This window comes from Dermacentor albipictus, chromosome 1 (genome assembly GCF_038994185.2).
Source record: "Dermacentor albipictus isolate Rhodes 1998 colony chromosome 1, USDA_Dalb.pri_finalv2, whole genome shotgun sequence".
Classification (NCBI taxonomy): domain Eukaryota; kingdom Metazoa; phylum Arthropoda; class Arachnida; order Ixodida; family Ixodidae; genus Dermacentor; species Dermacentor albipictus.
This window is the reverse complement of record NC_091821.1, coordinates 99,800,352-99,815,513: the sequence shown is the minus strand read 5'-3', so window position 1 is coordinate 99,815,513 and position 15,162 is coordinate 99,800,352. Positions and strand designations below refer to the sequence as shown.

At 45.4% G+C, this 15,162-nt stretch overlaps 1 protein-coding gene across 1 annotated transcript; it reads left to right on the top strand.

Annotated features, from left to right (window-relative positions):
- The first annotated feature begins 19 nt into the window (after positions 1 to 19).
- Positions 20 to 7,751, top strand: LOC135906178 (probable ATP-dependent RNA helicase DDX5). Its single transcript, XM_065437440.2, has 2 exons — positions 20 to 1,123; positions 6,816 to 7,751. Exons 1-2 carry the CDS (start codon positions 158 to 160, stop codon positions 7,413 to 7,415), a joined length of 1,566 nt encoding a protein of 521 aa, XP_065293512.1. The 5' UTR covers positions 20 to 157; the 3' UTR covers positions 7,416 to 7,751.
- The last annotated feature ends 7,411 nt before the right edge of the window (positions 7,752 to 15,162 follow it).

Here is a 15,162-nt window from a genome sequence, read left to right as displayed (position 1 = left end):
GAATCTGTGCGAAGCCGATCGGCCGATCTGTATCCACGCCAAGGACGGAAAGGCACATGGTTCGTGTAGTTCATGCAATCTGAATTGGCAATGGTCTTTGTAATCGCAATGATAGAATTACTGTAAAGCTCACCTCGACAGCACGGAAGTCTCAATAATGTTCGCTAAATTCGTCCGGCAGTGCATTCCAGTTGCTTCGAGAGGAAAGAACACGTACAATAGATGGCCTGGAGAGCGCGACGCAATTTGGCGAGCAGGTAACACGCTTGGGCGAACGTTGGTCTCTCCGAGGTTCGACAGTCTTAAACTACCGCCGTTTGAAAAGAACTTTTATGCGGAGAGCGAAGTGACAGCTGCGCGAAGCGAGACAGATGTGAGTGCGTTCCGCACAGAAAACGAAATAACTGTGCAAGGCCACGGTCGAGATCGTGTGCCGAAGCCCATTCTAACGCTTGAAGAGTGCAACTTCCCACCAGAATGCCGTCCCCTCTTTGAGCGCAAGAACATTACACAGCCGTCGCCCATACAAGCGCAGGCATGGCCAATAGTTATGAGTGGCTGCGATTTGGTCGGCATCGCCCAGACCGGCTCCGGAAAAACGCTGGCGTACGTGCTCCCTGCGGCCATTCACATGTCGCACCAGCAGCAACCACGAGGAGAGGGGCCGATTAGCGTGGTGCTGGCGCCGACGCGCGAGCTTGTCCAGCAGATCTCGCAGGTAGCGTATGAATGGTGCGAAGGTGCGTTTGGCTTGACAGGCACGCCAGTGTACGGAGGCGTCTCAAAGGGTCCTCAGATTGAGCGGCTCCGACGGGGCGTGCATATGTGTGTAGCGACACCCGGCAGACTTCTGGATATCTTGGAGACAGGTGCTGTGAACCTACTACGCTGTACCTTTCTTGTCTTGGACGAGGCGGACCGCATGTTGGACATGGGCTTCGAACCGCAGATCCGCAAAATCATCGAGCAGATCCGACCAGATCGGCAGACCGTCATGTGGAGCGCTACTTGGCCTAACGAGGTGCGCTCTCTGGCTCAAGAGTTTCTGATCCCTGATCACATGCAGGTCACAGTAGGCTCGACAGACCTGTGCGCTAACCACAACATTAAGCAAGTCATCCACGTAAGTCCTCCAGTCACTTGTGTAAACCAGCTTTGAGGGTTGGTGTTTTGTGTGTGTATATATATATATATATATATATATATATATATATATATATATATATATATATATATATATATAGGGAGACGTTAAAGAATTGGAAAACTTTAGGCCCATTAGTTTACTCCCACTATTATATAAACTATTCACCAAAATAATATTGAATAGAATAAGGGCAACACTGGACTTTAGTCAATCAAGATAACAGGCTGGCTTCAGGAAAGATACTCTACAATAGATCACATCCATGCCATTAATCAGGTAATCGAGAAATCCACACTGTACAATAAACCTCTCAGTATGGCTTTCATAGATTACGAAAAGGCATTTGGTTCAGTAGAGATACCAGCAGTCATAGAGGCATTACATAATCAAGCACAAACCGCTTCCATAAATACCTTGAAAAATATCCAGAGGTTCCACAGCCACCCTAATTCTACACAAGAAAAGTAGGAAGATACGTATAAAGAAAGGGGTCAGACAAGGAGACAATCTCTCCAATGCTATTCACTGCGTGCTTGGAAGAAGTATTCAAGCTATTAAACTGGGAATGCTTAGGAGTAAGTATCGACGGCGAATATCTCGGCAACCTTCGCTTTGCCGATGACATTGTTCTATTCAGCAACACTGGGGACGACTTGCAACAAATGATAGAAGACCTTAATAAAAGAGAGCATAAGAGTGGGGTTGAAGATTAATATGCAGAACACAAAGATAATGGTAAATAGCCGGGCAAGAAAACAAGAATTCAGGATCGCCAATCAGCCTCTAGAGTCGGTGAAGGAGTAGGTTTACTTAGGTCAATTAGTCACAGGAAACCCTGATCATGAGAAGGAAATTAATAGAAAAATAAAAATGGGTTGGATCGCATACAGTAGACATTGTGAGCTCCTGACTGGAAGCTTGCCATTATCATTGAAAAGGAAGATGTACAATCAAATCAGTGCATTTTACTGGTGCTGACATATGGGGCAGAGACTTGGAGACTGGCAAAGAAGCTTGAGAACAAGTTAAGGACCCCGCAAAGAGCGATGGAACAAAGAATGCTAGGTATAGCATTTAGAGACAGAAAGAGAACGGCTTGGATCAGAGTGAAAACGGGTATAGCCGATATTCTAATCGACATTAAGGGAAAAGAAATGGAGCGGGGAAGGTCATGTAATGCACCGATTAGACACCCGTTGGACCATTAGGGTTACAGAATGTATACCAAGAGAAGGGAAACTCGCTCGAGGACGGCAGAAGACTAGGTGGAGCAATGAAATTAGGAAATGCGCGGGCACTTGCTAGAATCGGTTGGCGCAAGACAGGGCTAATTGGAGATAGCAGGAAGAGGCCTATATATATGATAGTGTTGCTTGGAAAAAGCCTTAATATTCTAAAGACTTGCAGATTGAGACAGTGACAGCTTCGTAATTGTATTATCCATATGCGGTGCTTTGGAATCTGTTCGGAGATTTGCATGGTTTTAACCACATGCAGAAAGAAGTTTGTGCTTGTCATTTGTAATACCCATTGTTTATACCCTACTGTTCACTTTGTTTCTTCAAACACGGAAGCATACAGCTGCAAGAGCTATTCGAAATAAGTAAGGTAATTTTAACTCCCTACTACGCTAGTTTTGAGCCAGAAACAGTAAATCAGGCTAGGCTCATAGCATGTGTTGTAATTGCCCCCCCCCCCCTTTTTTTTTAGTCTGGTTGAAAAATGTGGCTTATTAGTGCAGCATGGCCAAACTTGAATTTTGCACCCATACCATTGTACCAATGGTAGCCGTACGAAATCATGTTTGCATGATTTAGTCATTTACTTGCATAAATGAAAAGGCTACAAATTGAAGAAAGTAAAGTTTTTATCTATCAATGGGCAGTGTACTTGTCACTTTAAAAAAATATTGTACACACAAAATTGCCGTGGAGCTATAAAGGAAGCCCACGCAGATTCCTGAGAAAGACAGCCTCACAGATGAAAAAATTCATCCAGGCCGAAGGATCAAACCTGGCCTTCCTGGTGCAGTCGCTAGTACTAACAGCTAATCAGGTAGCTTTAGATGCAAGTTGACAACTTGGAAACTTAATTCACTCTCATACTGCCTTCTTTGACTTCCTGGTTAGCTCAGTTGAAAGAGCAATTGCCCTTGAAAGGCAGTGATGGTGGGGTCAACTCCTGAGCCTGGTCAAATTGTCATTCTGTGAATGTGAAGTTCTTGTACATATTCAAAAGCAAAACATTATCCTCTAGGAATTGATGTGCTGTCAGTAAACACTAATCCTTACCCTCACAAGCTTTTTAACATGGCAACATACTCCTACCAGCACAGTTTTTGAGTGTGCACAGTCAGTGAATTGCTGAGTGGAGGAAGCAACATTTCAGTAGCTGCTCGACTTCAAACTCTGCAGTTGCACATAGGTACACTTGCATGAGTGTTCAAGTTCTATAGATGCATGCACCATACTCCAATACTCATGGTGCCATTCTAATGTTTTCTTTGTTCTACAATGCACTGCCTATGCATTCTATACAAGTTTCCTGGAGGTTGTAGTCCGTCTCAATTTCCTTGCACACTTGACCAGACCTTTAGTCAAGCTATATATTATCTTGTAGAACTTTAGTTGCTCACAGTTGCAGAGGTTGTGAGGGACAGTGTATGCATTTTTTTACTCATCTTTGGGTGGAGTGCTAGGCATGTTGCAGGAGTCCTACAGCAAACCTCGTGGCTTAAGGAGTGGCCTCTAAATTTTTTATGAATACATTTTAATGCCTCAAAAGCATCAGACAGTGGTTTTGTGGTGAGATATGCAGATTATTGAGTAAAAAGTGTTACAACTGCAGTTTGGTATTAGAGCATGAAGTAATAAAAAGCAAGTGTTCTGTGTGGTGATGGAGTCAACTTTTGACAGACTACATCTGTGTGACTTGCCACTACATTGTACTTTTTCTGTGATGTTGCCAAAGTTGCTGCATGGTAAAGTGACATGGACAGTGAGGTATGGAAAACAGATTCCTGCAAATTGTGCATGACAGAGCAACAAAGACTTGGTTTATTTTGTTCTTGCCGGGATGTGTGGTGTTGTCTCTGTGCAACCTTAATCCTTTCATGAAAAGGGGGTTAACCGAGGGTCCCAATTTTTATTAATCATGAGAAGCCAACAAAGACACCAAGGACAACATAGGGGAAATTACTTGTACTTACTAATTGAATTAAAGAAATGATAAATTAATGGCAATGAAAGGATGAAAAATCTACTTGCCGCACGTGGGCAATGATTCCATGTGACGTGTCTTCGCATTACGCATGCAATGCTCTTTAAGTAGGACAAGCAAAGCATGCTGCAGTGGCAATGAAACCGTGCCTTCTAGTGTGCTGTATATTCAGTGCAACAAAAAGCTTGCTTTGCCGTGAGTTGTAGACAACTATAACTTGGTAGACTGTAAGACCTTGCAGCATACAAACCTCAAAACATTGAAAGAGCTGTGTCTCTGCTTTTAGTTTCCTTTAAAGGCCAACGGCAATGAAATCTTTGGCAGTGTAAAAAGTCTAGTCTCAGATAGTGCAGGTACAGAGCAGCCTCCGCACAATACTTTACGTTTGAAATGCAAGTCGATGCATCGTGAAAAGCTTGCACATGTAAATGTTTTTCATACTGCAAGTGAAAAAATCCACTGCTATTACTGCTTGCCAGAAATGATACACCACCCAGATTTTTCAGAATTAGCATGGTTCCTTAGAGGCTGCATCCTGAGTTTTGCATCATATTCGCTAACTACCAGGTTCACTAGTCACCTACTTAGTTGCTATTGAAAGGCTGTTAATAAGAAAATTTGATCATTACCAACCCTGCAGCTTTGCCAAGATTTCTTCGATAGTGTACACCTCTCATTTATAATCAATTTAGCCAAAGTGAAATTTTGTTGCAGTTGGTCTTGAACCTTGAGGTTTACATTATGTGTGTTGTAAAGGAACACTATATCAGTTTAGACTGACAAAGTATATTTTTCAAAATCTTATATTCATTAACTTCGTGGTAATTAGTTGATTATTAGAAGAGAAAATGAAAATCAAGGTTTCTTTTTCTGTTTCCCTGCTCCAAAGCCCTAGAAATTGTGCGTCAGTGTGACATGACGGATTTCATGTATTTTCTTGTCTTCGGGTGTTTTAGCCCAGTAGAAGGTCTTGATTTTGAAGTATTAATTTAGAGTGGAATGCTGTTTGGTAGTTATAGAACATTGTATAAATCAGCACCACTCAAAAACACCTTCAAGTACCTACAAGCCATAGAGAGTTTGATTAGGGCGATGCAAGGCGTTGGGGCCCCATAGCACTAGGGGGCCCTAACGCCTTGCGTCCCCCTAATCTAAAACTCTCTAATAGCTACTTTACGCCATCTCTAGCCATGTGTAAGATTTGTAAGAAAGAAAAAGAAAATGTAAGAAAATTTTGACCCAAAAATATCCACCCTCGTTCTCTAACAATAACTGCCCTGGTGTAATATAGTTGCAGTGGCTGCTGTGCGAATAAAGTCTTTATTTAATTCAACTAAAAGTTCTTGAAACTTGCTAAGTTCAGTCTTGGCTCTATTAAAACACAATGCTGTCCATCTTTACCAATGAAATGTTAACTTGGCCTGAAGCAGACATCGTCAAGATCTGTTACATCACAGCTAACTGATGTGAAAACTTCCAGGTGGCATTGCCACCTTCCTTTCGTTTCTGCATCTTTTCTGGTTTGCCAAGCTTTTCATGGCAAGAGTGTTTTTTTTTTTTGGTACTGTAGAAGGCTAAGTTACTAAAACAATTCAAATAAACTTTCTCTTTATTGTCCATTTAAACATGTAGGGGGTGGGGAATCATGCATTAAAAATAGCAACTAAGAATATGTTTTTCTTTACAATTTGCCGCCACTGCAGTTAACAGAGAAAAACTGCTTTTGCAAACTGCAGGGATTTGTTTTATGCTTTGTTTATTGAGTTATCAATACCTCTGCATATTGTGTAGCACGTCAGACAGAACATCAAACTCGACTGACAGATCAGTAAAATTTGCATTGTTTCTTAAAGTCAATTAGATGCTCACATGATATCAGTTAAAGTAAAGAAAGAATCAAACAAAAATTACCTGTGCATTTGATTCGTATCTTGCCAGTTGAAGGGATAGCGTTGCGGCACATTTTCAAGTGGCAAATTAAATTTGCGGAAGCACGCAAGGTGGAGGAAGGGAAGGTTTATGAAAGGGAAGATAGCCATTCACCTGACTAGTGCAAAGCTATAAAGGAAAGGATTTCTCAGAAAGAAAGCTTTGCAGATGAAGAAAATTTTTCTGGATCGGGAATCAAACCAGGAACCAGTGCCTTTCTGGGACAGTTGTGCCATCTGAGCTAACCAGGAGGCTAAACGGTCGCAGAGTGAGGGTAAATCAGTTGACAACTCATAAAGCACAGGGATGCGGAATACGGTAAATCAGTTCTGCAGAAGTCCACATGAAGAAAAGTTCATGAAAGGGAAGATTCAATCACGAAGCTTTCTGTCTGAGAAACCCATATTGGGTTTCCTTTGTTACAGTCGTATGGATGACACTCTTCCCATCCACATTTTTAAGTGTGTCAGAAGTGGCATCCATTTGCTAATGGTGTTTCAACAACTGGTATTTTGTGCAGGTATGTGATCAGTTTGAGAAAGAAAGCAAGCTGCTGAACATTCTACAGGACATCATGGAGGAAGGGGAACAGCGGACACTGATCTTTGTTGCCCGCAAGTCGAGGGTGGTACACCTGCTGCAGAAACTGCAAAGCAAGGGCTTCCGAGCTGTGGCCACTCATGGTGACCTATCACAGAGCAAGCGGGACATTGCACTTGATCGTTTTCGCAGTGGTGCCACTCCGATCATGGTCGCCACTGATGTTGCTGCAAGGGGCCTTGATGTGAGTGACATTAAGTATGTCATCAACTATGACTACCCGGACACATCAGAAAGCTATGTGCATCGGATTGGCCGCACGGGTCGCAGTGACCAAGAGGGCACTTCCATCACCTTATTCACTCCTGACAATGCTGCACAGGCTAAGCAGCTTATTGCAGTACTACAGGAAGCTCATCAAGACGTGCCAGAGGAACTGCAGCAGCTGGTGAACTTGCATGTCTCAAAACGAGACATTCAAAGAAGCACCAAGAAGGCAAAGCATCACCAAAGTTCATGGAAGCGGCCTCGGCACAACCGCTATGAAAATGAAGTGGCAGAGACACGTGGTTGGGGTTGACATTCCTTGAAGCCTAGCAGGCTTTATTGTTGCGTAGACAGTATATAGCTTTTGTTAGTAAACTAGGAAGCCATAGCATCCCAAAAACAGCACTTGATGAGATGCCCTCAAATATGGGTCATGCTGAAAGTGATTTGCCTGTTAGATAGGCAACTCAGTTTGTGTGCATGCACTTCAGCTATGCATTACATGCCAAAATGAACTGTCATTCAGAGTAGGTGAAAAAAGGCAGACTTTGAATGCTGAGTACTGTTTTAACATTTCTCTAGCTCTGTAAATAAATTAAAAAAGCCATCTAGAAGGCATCTTGCAATAAAGAAGTTTTGTGTAATGTCATATTTCGCATTTCATTTAGTCGACATATTACAAGGTGGAGTGTTTACAACTATGGTGAGCCAGTTTATGTAATACCCATGTCACATGGGAACCCGTAAAATCATTTTAACTCCTTCATCCTTATCTCAAGGGATTTTCACTCAGTCACGCGGCCACCCTTTTGCTAAGGAAGTTTAATAGAGCTTTTGGTGAAGGGAGTTTGGTGATTTCCCTTGAGGAAAGGGGGATGGGGGAGGCTGAAGGGAGTACTCTTGTTCCCACAGTACATGACAGAACTGAAATGTTAATTTCGTTTGTCTTTAATTTGCTCTTGCTTGTAAATATAGTGAGTTTGGTTCCATTACAGCACAGTTCAAGGAATGCTATATTACATTTATGTTTGCTGCTTCCCTATATTCTCTACCTAGAGCCACTGTTGGGTTTACTTTGCATGCATCATGTTGTGGTAGTGCCCCGTCATGCTTTCTAATTGTGTGCAAAAGGACCGGGAACAAAATGTTAGTCAGGACACAGTCACAGCAAAAATAAGTAGCCGTGCCATGCTGCACACAAAAAAACACAGGTAAACACATGGTTGCCAGCGTCACTAGGCGTTGCTATGTTTATTGGGTGCATTTTACTTTTTAGAAGAATACTCGTCTCACATAAAATTTTAATAGGTTTTCATAGAAACAACTTTAGGTACAATAGTTTGAGGAGTAATTGGAGCTGAAATTTTTGTGTGCATACAAAAACTGAACAGCGCATAATGTGCTGCTATGTATGCTAGCTATGCTTTGTATTACCTGTTCTGAACCCCATTCACATTTTTTAGGAGTAAGCTGACGCTTCATATTACTGAAACTTAAGGAGTGGAAGACACCAGCCAAAGAACAGCCAACCTTTTTTCTCTCATTTAATAGCCCTTTTAATTTCCTTTTTACATGTTCCTTTATGCCCTGAGGCAATAAACAACGTTATTAAAAAAATGCAATCACACGGACCCGAAACATATTTCTATCTTAATTCTTTGGGTCTGTGTCTCCTACTGTCATCATGTACTATCTTGACCACACGGGACTCATTCGGACCCTTCAATTCCTGAAACTGAAAGGATTCGCGAATAACGCTTTAGATACGCCGATGTGTTACGCAGCAGATGTATTGCAGAGGCAACCACTCGATTTTAATGGTTTTGTTTGTGGGGTTTCACGTGCTAAAGTGACTCAGGCTATGAGAGATGCCATAGTGGAGGCATGAAGGACTCTGTAAATTTCGACCACCTGGGGTTCTTTGACGTGTACTAACATCGCACAGCAAACGGCCGCCTTGTTTTTTGCCTCTATCGAAAAGCGGCCGCCGCGGCCGGGATGCCATCCTCCTCCTTGGGCACAACAGTCGGGCGCCCTAACCACTGCACTACCACGGCTTAAAATTGCATTCTGTCCGCCGTAGTCACGTTCGACTAGCGTTTAATGAGCTAAACCATTCTTGCAACAACATCACTGAAAGGCCAACGCGTTGCGTGCACGGCAGGCCTGCGTCCTTGCGTATGCTCAAAGCCAGCGGCGCGTACCATGCATCGATGGATGGATGAATTGATGTTATGAGCGTCCCCTTTGGAACGGGGCGGTGGGTTGCTCCACCAAGCTCTTGCTACTATACTGCCTAATATTCTACCTAGGTTAAACAATGAAAAAAGACACAAAAGAACACTATGAACTACCACGGCCAAATTTTCTGATCCCCTATTGCGAACTGTGCTTTTGTACGTCTCCGTCTTTTGTCGTTTCCCTACTTTTCTTCCACCACTCCAGTCGCCTCTTACTAATGTCTATTGCGGTCATGTTTGCTTTACCACTGCTCCCTCTGAACCCAAGGGCTTCAAGGAGGCCAGTGGTGCCTAAATCGACTGCTGGGTAGACGTCTTCACATTCTAATAAAACATGCTCCGTAGTTTCCCTAGCTTTACCACAGCAAGCACATGCTTCTTCTTCCTTATATCTCGCTTTATAGGTGCGTGTTCTAAGGCATCCTGATCTCGCTTCGAAAAGTAATGAGCTTCCCTTTGAGTTATCATAAATGGTTTCTTTCCTGATTTCGTTTTTTCCTCTCAAGTAGTTACTCATGGCAGGTTTCTTTTCCATTGCCGCCACCCATGAGATTATTTCAGCTTCTCTGACTTTCCGCTTGACCTTTGTTGTTGTGTTGTCCACCCTGCAGGCCGCATACTTGCTGGTAAGCTTCCTAGTTCTTTTTCTCTACTGTGAATCAATGTTTTTCCTGTACAGATACCTGAACACTCTCCCAGCCCATTTACTTTCTTCCATATTCCTCAGCCGTTCTTCATACTCAATTTTACTGCAAGCTTCCCTCACTACAAAACTAGTCCAACCCGTATCACCCTGCACAGCTTCATTTGTAGTCTTCCCGTGAGCGCCCAATGCGAGGCGACCCACTGACCTTTGGTTCCCGTCGAGTCCTGATTGTACCCCTGATTTATAGCAAACAACCGCATTTCCAAAAGTAAGTCCTGGAACCATTACACCTTTCCACATACCTCGGAGGACCTCGTACCTATTGTATCCCCATAGCGCTCTGTGCTTCATTATGGCTGCATTTTTCTTCCCCTTTACTGTTATGGTTTTTTCCTGTGTTTCTATATATCCATTGCCTTCGTTTATCCATATACCAAGGTATTTATATTCTGTTACCCGAGGTATTTCTTGGCCCTTTATCTCCACTGTCTGTTCACTGTTTTCATTGAATACCATAACGCCTGATTTTCTAACACTAAACTTCAAACCAAAATCGTTGCCTTCCTGTCCACAGATATTAGCCAGACATTGCAAATCACTTTGCTTGTTAGCTAGCAACACAATGTCGTCCGCATAAAATAAACCTGGGAGTTGCTGCTCTATTACTGTACCCGCCTGTTTGTATGAGAGATTAAACCCGATATTACTTCTTCTAGCGCCCTCTCCATTCTCACCATGTACATCATAACAGCGGGGATAAAGGGCACCCCTGCCTCAGTCCCTTGTTGATATGAACTTTCTCCTCGCTCCTCATCCCTTCCCATTCAACGCAAACGGTATTTTCCAGGTAAATCTCTCTCAAAAGCTGTATGCAATCGTTACCTAAGCCTTCCATTACGGCCAACAGCGCCACCTACGCTTGGCTTGGAATGGAGGAGCGACTTGCATCCGCCGTTGGCGTCGCCTCGCCATAAGCGAACGAGCACAGCGGGAGATGGAGAACGCGAGCCACAATTGGTGGCGACCAAAGAGAGCTGCCCCTTCTTACCGCTTCGGTTGTCGCCGCCGGGCTTTTCTTTCTTTCTCACCCATCTTTTAATTCCCCTTTTCCCCGTGTGCAGCGCGGTTGAGGTGTCCTCTGTAGAGTCACTGGAAAAAAAAAAAATTCAGTGGCTCTATTCCTCTGCGGAAAGACAATTACTGCGCTGCACTTAATCCCATATTTCCATCTCCTTCTTTAGAATCTCTTTAGGTGGCGTGCGCGGGGGAAACTGGTATTACGCGGACCCGCCCGACCGCTCGTTTCGTACTATCGTCTGCTCGCGCTTGTTTTGTTTTGTTGGTTTGGCCTTGTTCGCGCTTGCTTCAAATGCCATGGTGAGTAATAAATGGGTGAGCAGGTTCGCAAAACAATTCATACCGCAAGAAGCCGTGCTAAAGCAACACACGTACACCAGCGCAAAGCACAGAAGTATATAACAGAAGTGCTCGCAACTGCGTGCGACGAACGCGAGCAATGATGTCATGTCGGTTTGGCTTCGCCCTTTAGAACGAGCTGGCGGCCCCCGAACATATAGCGCCGCACTCGAAGGATGGCCGAAGCACACGCGAGTCGCCGACGTGCGCTCAGCACGGCGAGGAGCCGCTGTTCGCACACCTCTCATAATATTCTTTACACCGTGAGTTAGGGTAAGCACTTTTGTAATGACTGTCTGTTCAAACTGCAGTTACTCCAGGGTCTAGGGTCAAAGTTGCCTTGCGTTTCGTTATGTTACACATGGTCAGTTGCCTATTGCAAACGTCTTTAGTATTTATAATGACTTCGTACGTTGTCGTTGGGCGTGTATCCTTTTTATGATCTCACATAAGATTTGCAGTACGGTAAAATATCGATAGGAACTTGCGATGGCATTTAATAAGGGGGGAAATGCACTTACAGCAAAAAAATGGCTGTGGCTTAGGTAAGGTTAAGCCCAGGATGCGAAGCATACTAGCCTTTATTTTAGTTGTTGAACCACTGTTTAGCCTGGTGAACTGCTGTTGCTTGGCTATATTTGGTTCGGCTAGACGAAGAAACAACTCATGCATTACTTCTTCGCCTTCAAGAGTGGAACGCGACAGCGTTCCCGTCGACCCGCCAAGGGGTGTAAGACAATGGGCTACAGGGCAGCGACTACGCGCCCCGCATTGGACGCGGTGAGCGTCGAGCAAAGCAGCGTTCGGCGCGGCAACGAAATGTGCGCCTGAGCAAGAGACGCACGCCTTAGAAACAGCGCGTTTCTAAGGCAACACCGCATTCACTAGAGGCGCTTTTGTACCGCTTTGAAGCGTTGTACTCGTGGCTCAGTGGTAGCGTCTCCGTCCCACACTCCGGAGACCCTGGTTCGATTCCCACCCAGCCCGTCTTGCAGGAGTTGAGCCAAAGCCACTTCTCCTCTGTCGTGACGTCACGGTGTCACGTGATTTCATGGTCACCGCCGCGCCTGAGGAGCTGGGTTGAGCCCTCGTAATATGCTTCGCATAATATCTAGGTTAGGTTAGAACAGAGCTCAGATGAGTAGATCTGGCTCCCGGTGCTCCTATTTTTTTAGAATATTCAAAACACTACCTCACGGTGTGTTTAATTCACAGGAGATACGTCTTTACCTTATCATTAAAAAAATTCAGATACAGCTACCAGTCGAGACGAGCAGTGCGGGAAAACACTGCTCGCTCGAGCCACCAGGCCAGCGTTCCTTCGGCGTCGAGCTCACCAGTGAGCAGAATGATTTCGAGGAGAGTGTGGTTGTCCTCGATATTCCTCGACAGTCGCTAGACGAAGTCCGTAGGATGCCGGAGAAAATTGCCCAGTACCAGTGTCACTCGCGTGATGTTCCTGCTGTGGCTGACTGTGTCAGCCAGGCACTCCTCGTCCTTGTTGCTGCCAGTTCCTATGCTCGCGTTAAGCGTGATGGCATCACCCAGAATTATCCAGCACGGGGTTGGTGCATACGTAGGGACCTCGTCTTTGCTGACATCCAAGATTAGTTCGCGTAGTACGGTCGTTTCCCGGATGTACTTGGCGAGAGAGATGAACAAAATCAAATTACTCTCGGAGACTTCGAGCGACAGTGAAGTGAAGTGAGGCAACGTAGGCAGGCGTTCTAAAGCGGTCAGTGGCACGTTGTCGGGGCACTGAAGCTCCATGTTTGAAAATGCCCCGAATTTCATGAGGTCTAGTCTGTGACCGTGTACATTAGCTCCGAAAGAAACTTTTGACGACGACTCGCGTTACGCGTGATGGCATCACACAGCATTATCCAGCACGGGGTTGGTGCATTCGTAGGGACCTCGTCTTTGCTGACATCCAGGATTAGTTCGCGAAGTACGATCGTTTCCCGGATGTACTTGGCGAGAGAGGTGAACAAAATCAAATTTCTCTCGGAGATTTCGAGCGACAGTGAAGTGAGGCAACGTAGGCAGGCGTTCTAAAGCGGTCAGTGGCACGTTGTCGGGGCACTGAAGCTCCATGTTTGAAAATGCCGCGAATTTCATGAGGTCTAGTCTGTGACCGTGTACATTAGCTCCTAAAGAAACTTTTGACGACTCGCTTTGCTCTAGTGCTTCAAGGACATGCTGGACTCTTCCACAAAACATAGTATCGTTTCCCGAGACGTGTAGGTTCTTTAGACATTTGTTTTGTGGCAGAAACGCGAATAATGCGATCCACTTCCTCGGACTCCACAAGCCGTAAGGAAGGGCGAGCTCTTCCAACGTCTTGTTCTCTACCAGCGCCTTCACGCAGCGTTCGAAAGTGGATTCTGGTATCCTGACACTCCATAGCCACTGCGCGTCAATGGTCAGCTTCGTGAGGGCGTCGCATTCCGTGAGAATTCGCGACAGGTACTCCACGCATCTTTCATTGTGGAGAATAGAATCAATACGCAGCGTCGAAAGCCTCCTGTTGGCTAGGATGACCTCCCCGAGAAGCACTGTGTTGAAAGTCGCGTCACGAATTGACCAACTCTCCCGCAATCTGGTGATCTTCGCGTTCTCCGCAATCACGCCCGTCTCGTTTGCTTCGGCGCTGTAGAAACTCAGGTCGAGAAATTTGAGCCTCGAGTTCGCAGCGAGTGCCTCGAAGAATATCTTCGCGGGCTCGCCGTCGAGAAAGACCTCTTCCAGCGTTAGCGAAGTCAGGCAACTCGTTGCTGGCAGAAGTGTCGCGAGCGAAGCAACCAGCGCGTCCGTGCGGCTCCAGGAGATGCGACATTCGAGTTCACTCAGACTCGTCAGGCAAGGTAGGGTGGCTGCGAAATGTGTGTCTGAGGTGGGTCCAATGAACTGTAGCTTTATCATGTTCAGTGCGGACTGTTAAGGCAGGATTTCCCAGAAGGTCGGGCCATGTCTGTCTATGGCAAGGAAGTCGAGGTCAAGACCTACGACGCAGACGTGGGTCCTGTGTAACCATTGAAGAAACGCAATCGCCTTGTGCGATTCGAAGTCTGTTGGGCACGTCAGCATTGGCTCGCATTCGTTAAGGCTCGCGACGGTGAGCAAACCGTGGGTTCCTGGAAGTTCGCGCAGCTGTAGGTAGGCATTGAAGAGCAACTCGTTGCAAATGCGGAGATGGTCGTTTATCTGGCACGCTTGGTCGTCAGAAGCAGTGCACGCCGGTCGGTAATGGTCCGCGATCAGAGTTAGGGGTATCACTGCTCTCTACGCAGCCACCAACGAGCGACGGATCTTTTTTCACGGAAGGGGCTGCCATTGTGTTCACCTGAATGGCCGCGAGATCAAACGGTCCCGATTCCTCAGCTCAGAAGGAAGACTACTTTGCGTTAGGCGAGTCCTCGTGTTATCGTTAGGTAATCGTTGGTGCAGTATCCATAAGCATTGGAAATGCGTGCAGCTCTGCGAGAGGAAGGCGCTTTGTTCCTGCTTACACGTACGGCTCGTCCAAGGAGGTTTAAAGAGAAATATCTTGGTCTTCGCGGGACACAAAGCGCATTGCGGAGACTACGACTCCAAGCGCTAAACAGGTCAGCCGCTGATGATCACGATTATTATTATTCTGATGATGATGATGATGATGATTGCGTCATACTATGCCTCGTACTCGCACTGGGAGATTGTCTTGTCTTGTATCCCAGACAGTGGCGCATACCCACTATGGAGGATTGGCCAAGAAGCAG

Bases quoted from the DNA above. Each gene is read 5' to 3' on its own strand.
- LOC135906178 (XM_065437440.2), top strand. From the start codon at position 158: ATGTTCGCTAAATTCGTCCGGCAGTGCATTCCAGTTGCTTCGAGAGGA. The intron at 1,124-6,815 runs GTAAGTCCTCCA...TATTTTGTGCAG, and splicing joins ACATTAAGCAAGTCATCCAC to GTATGTGATCAGTTTGAGAA.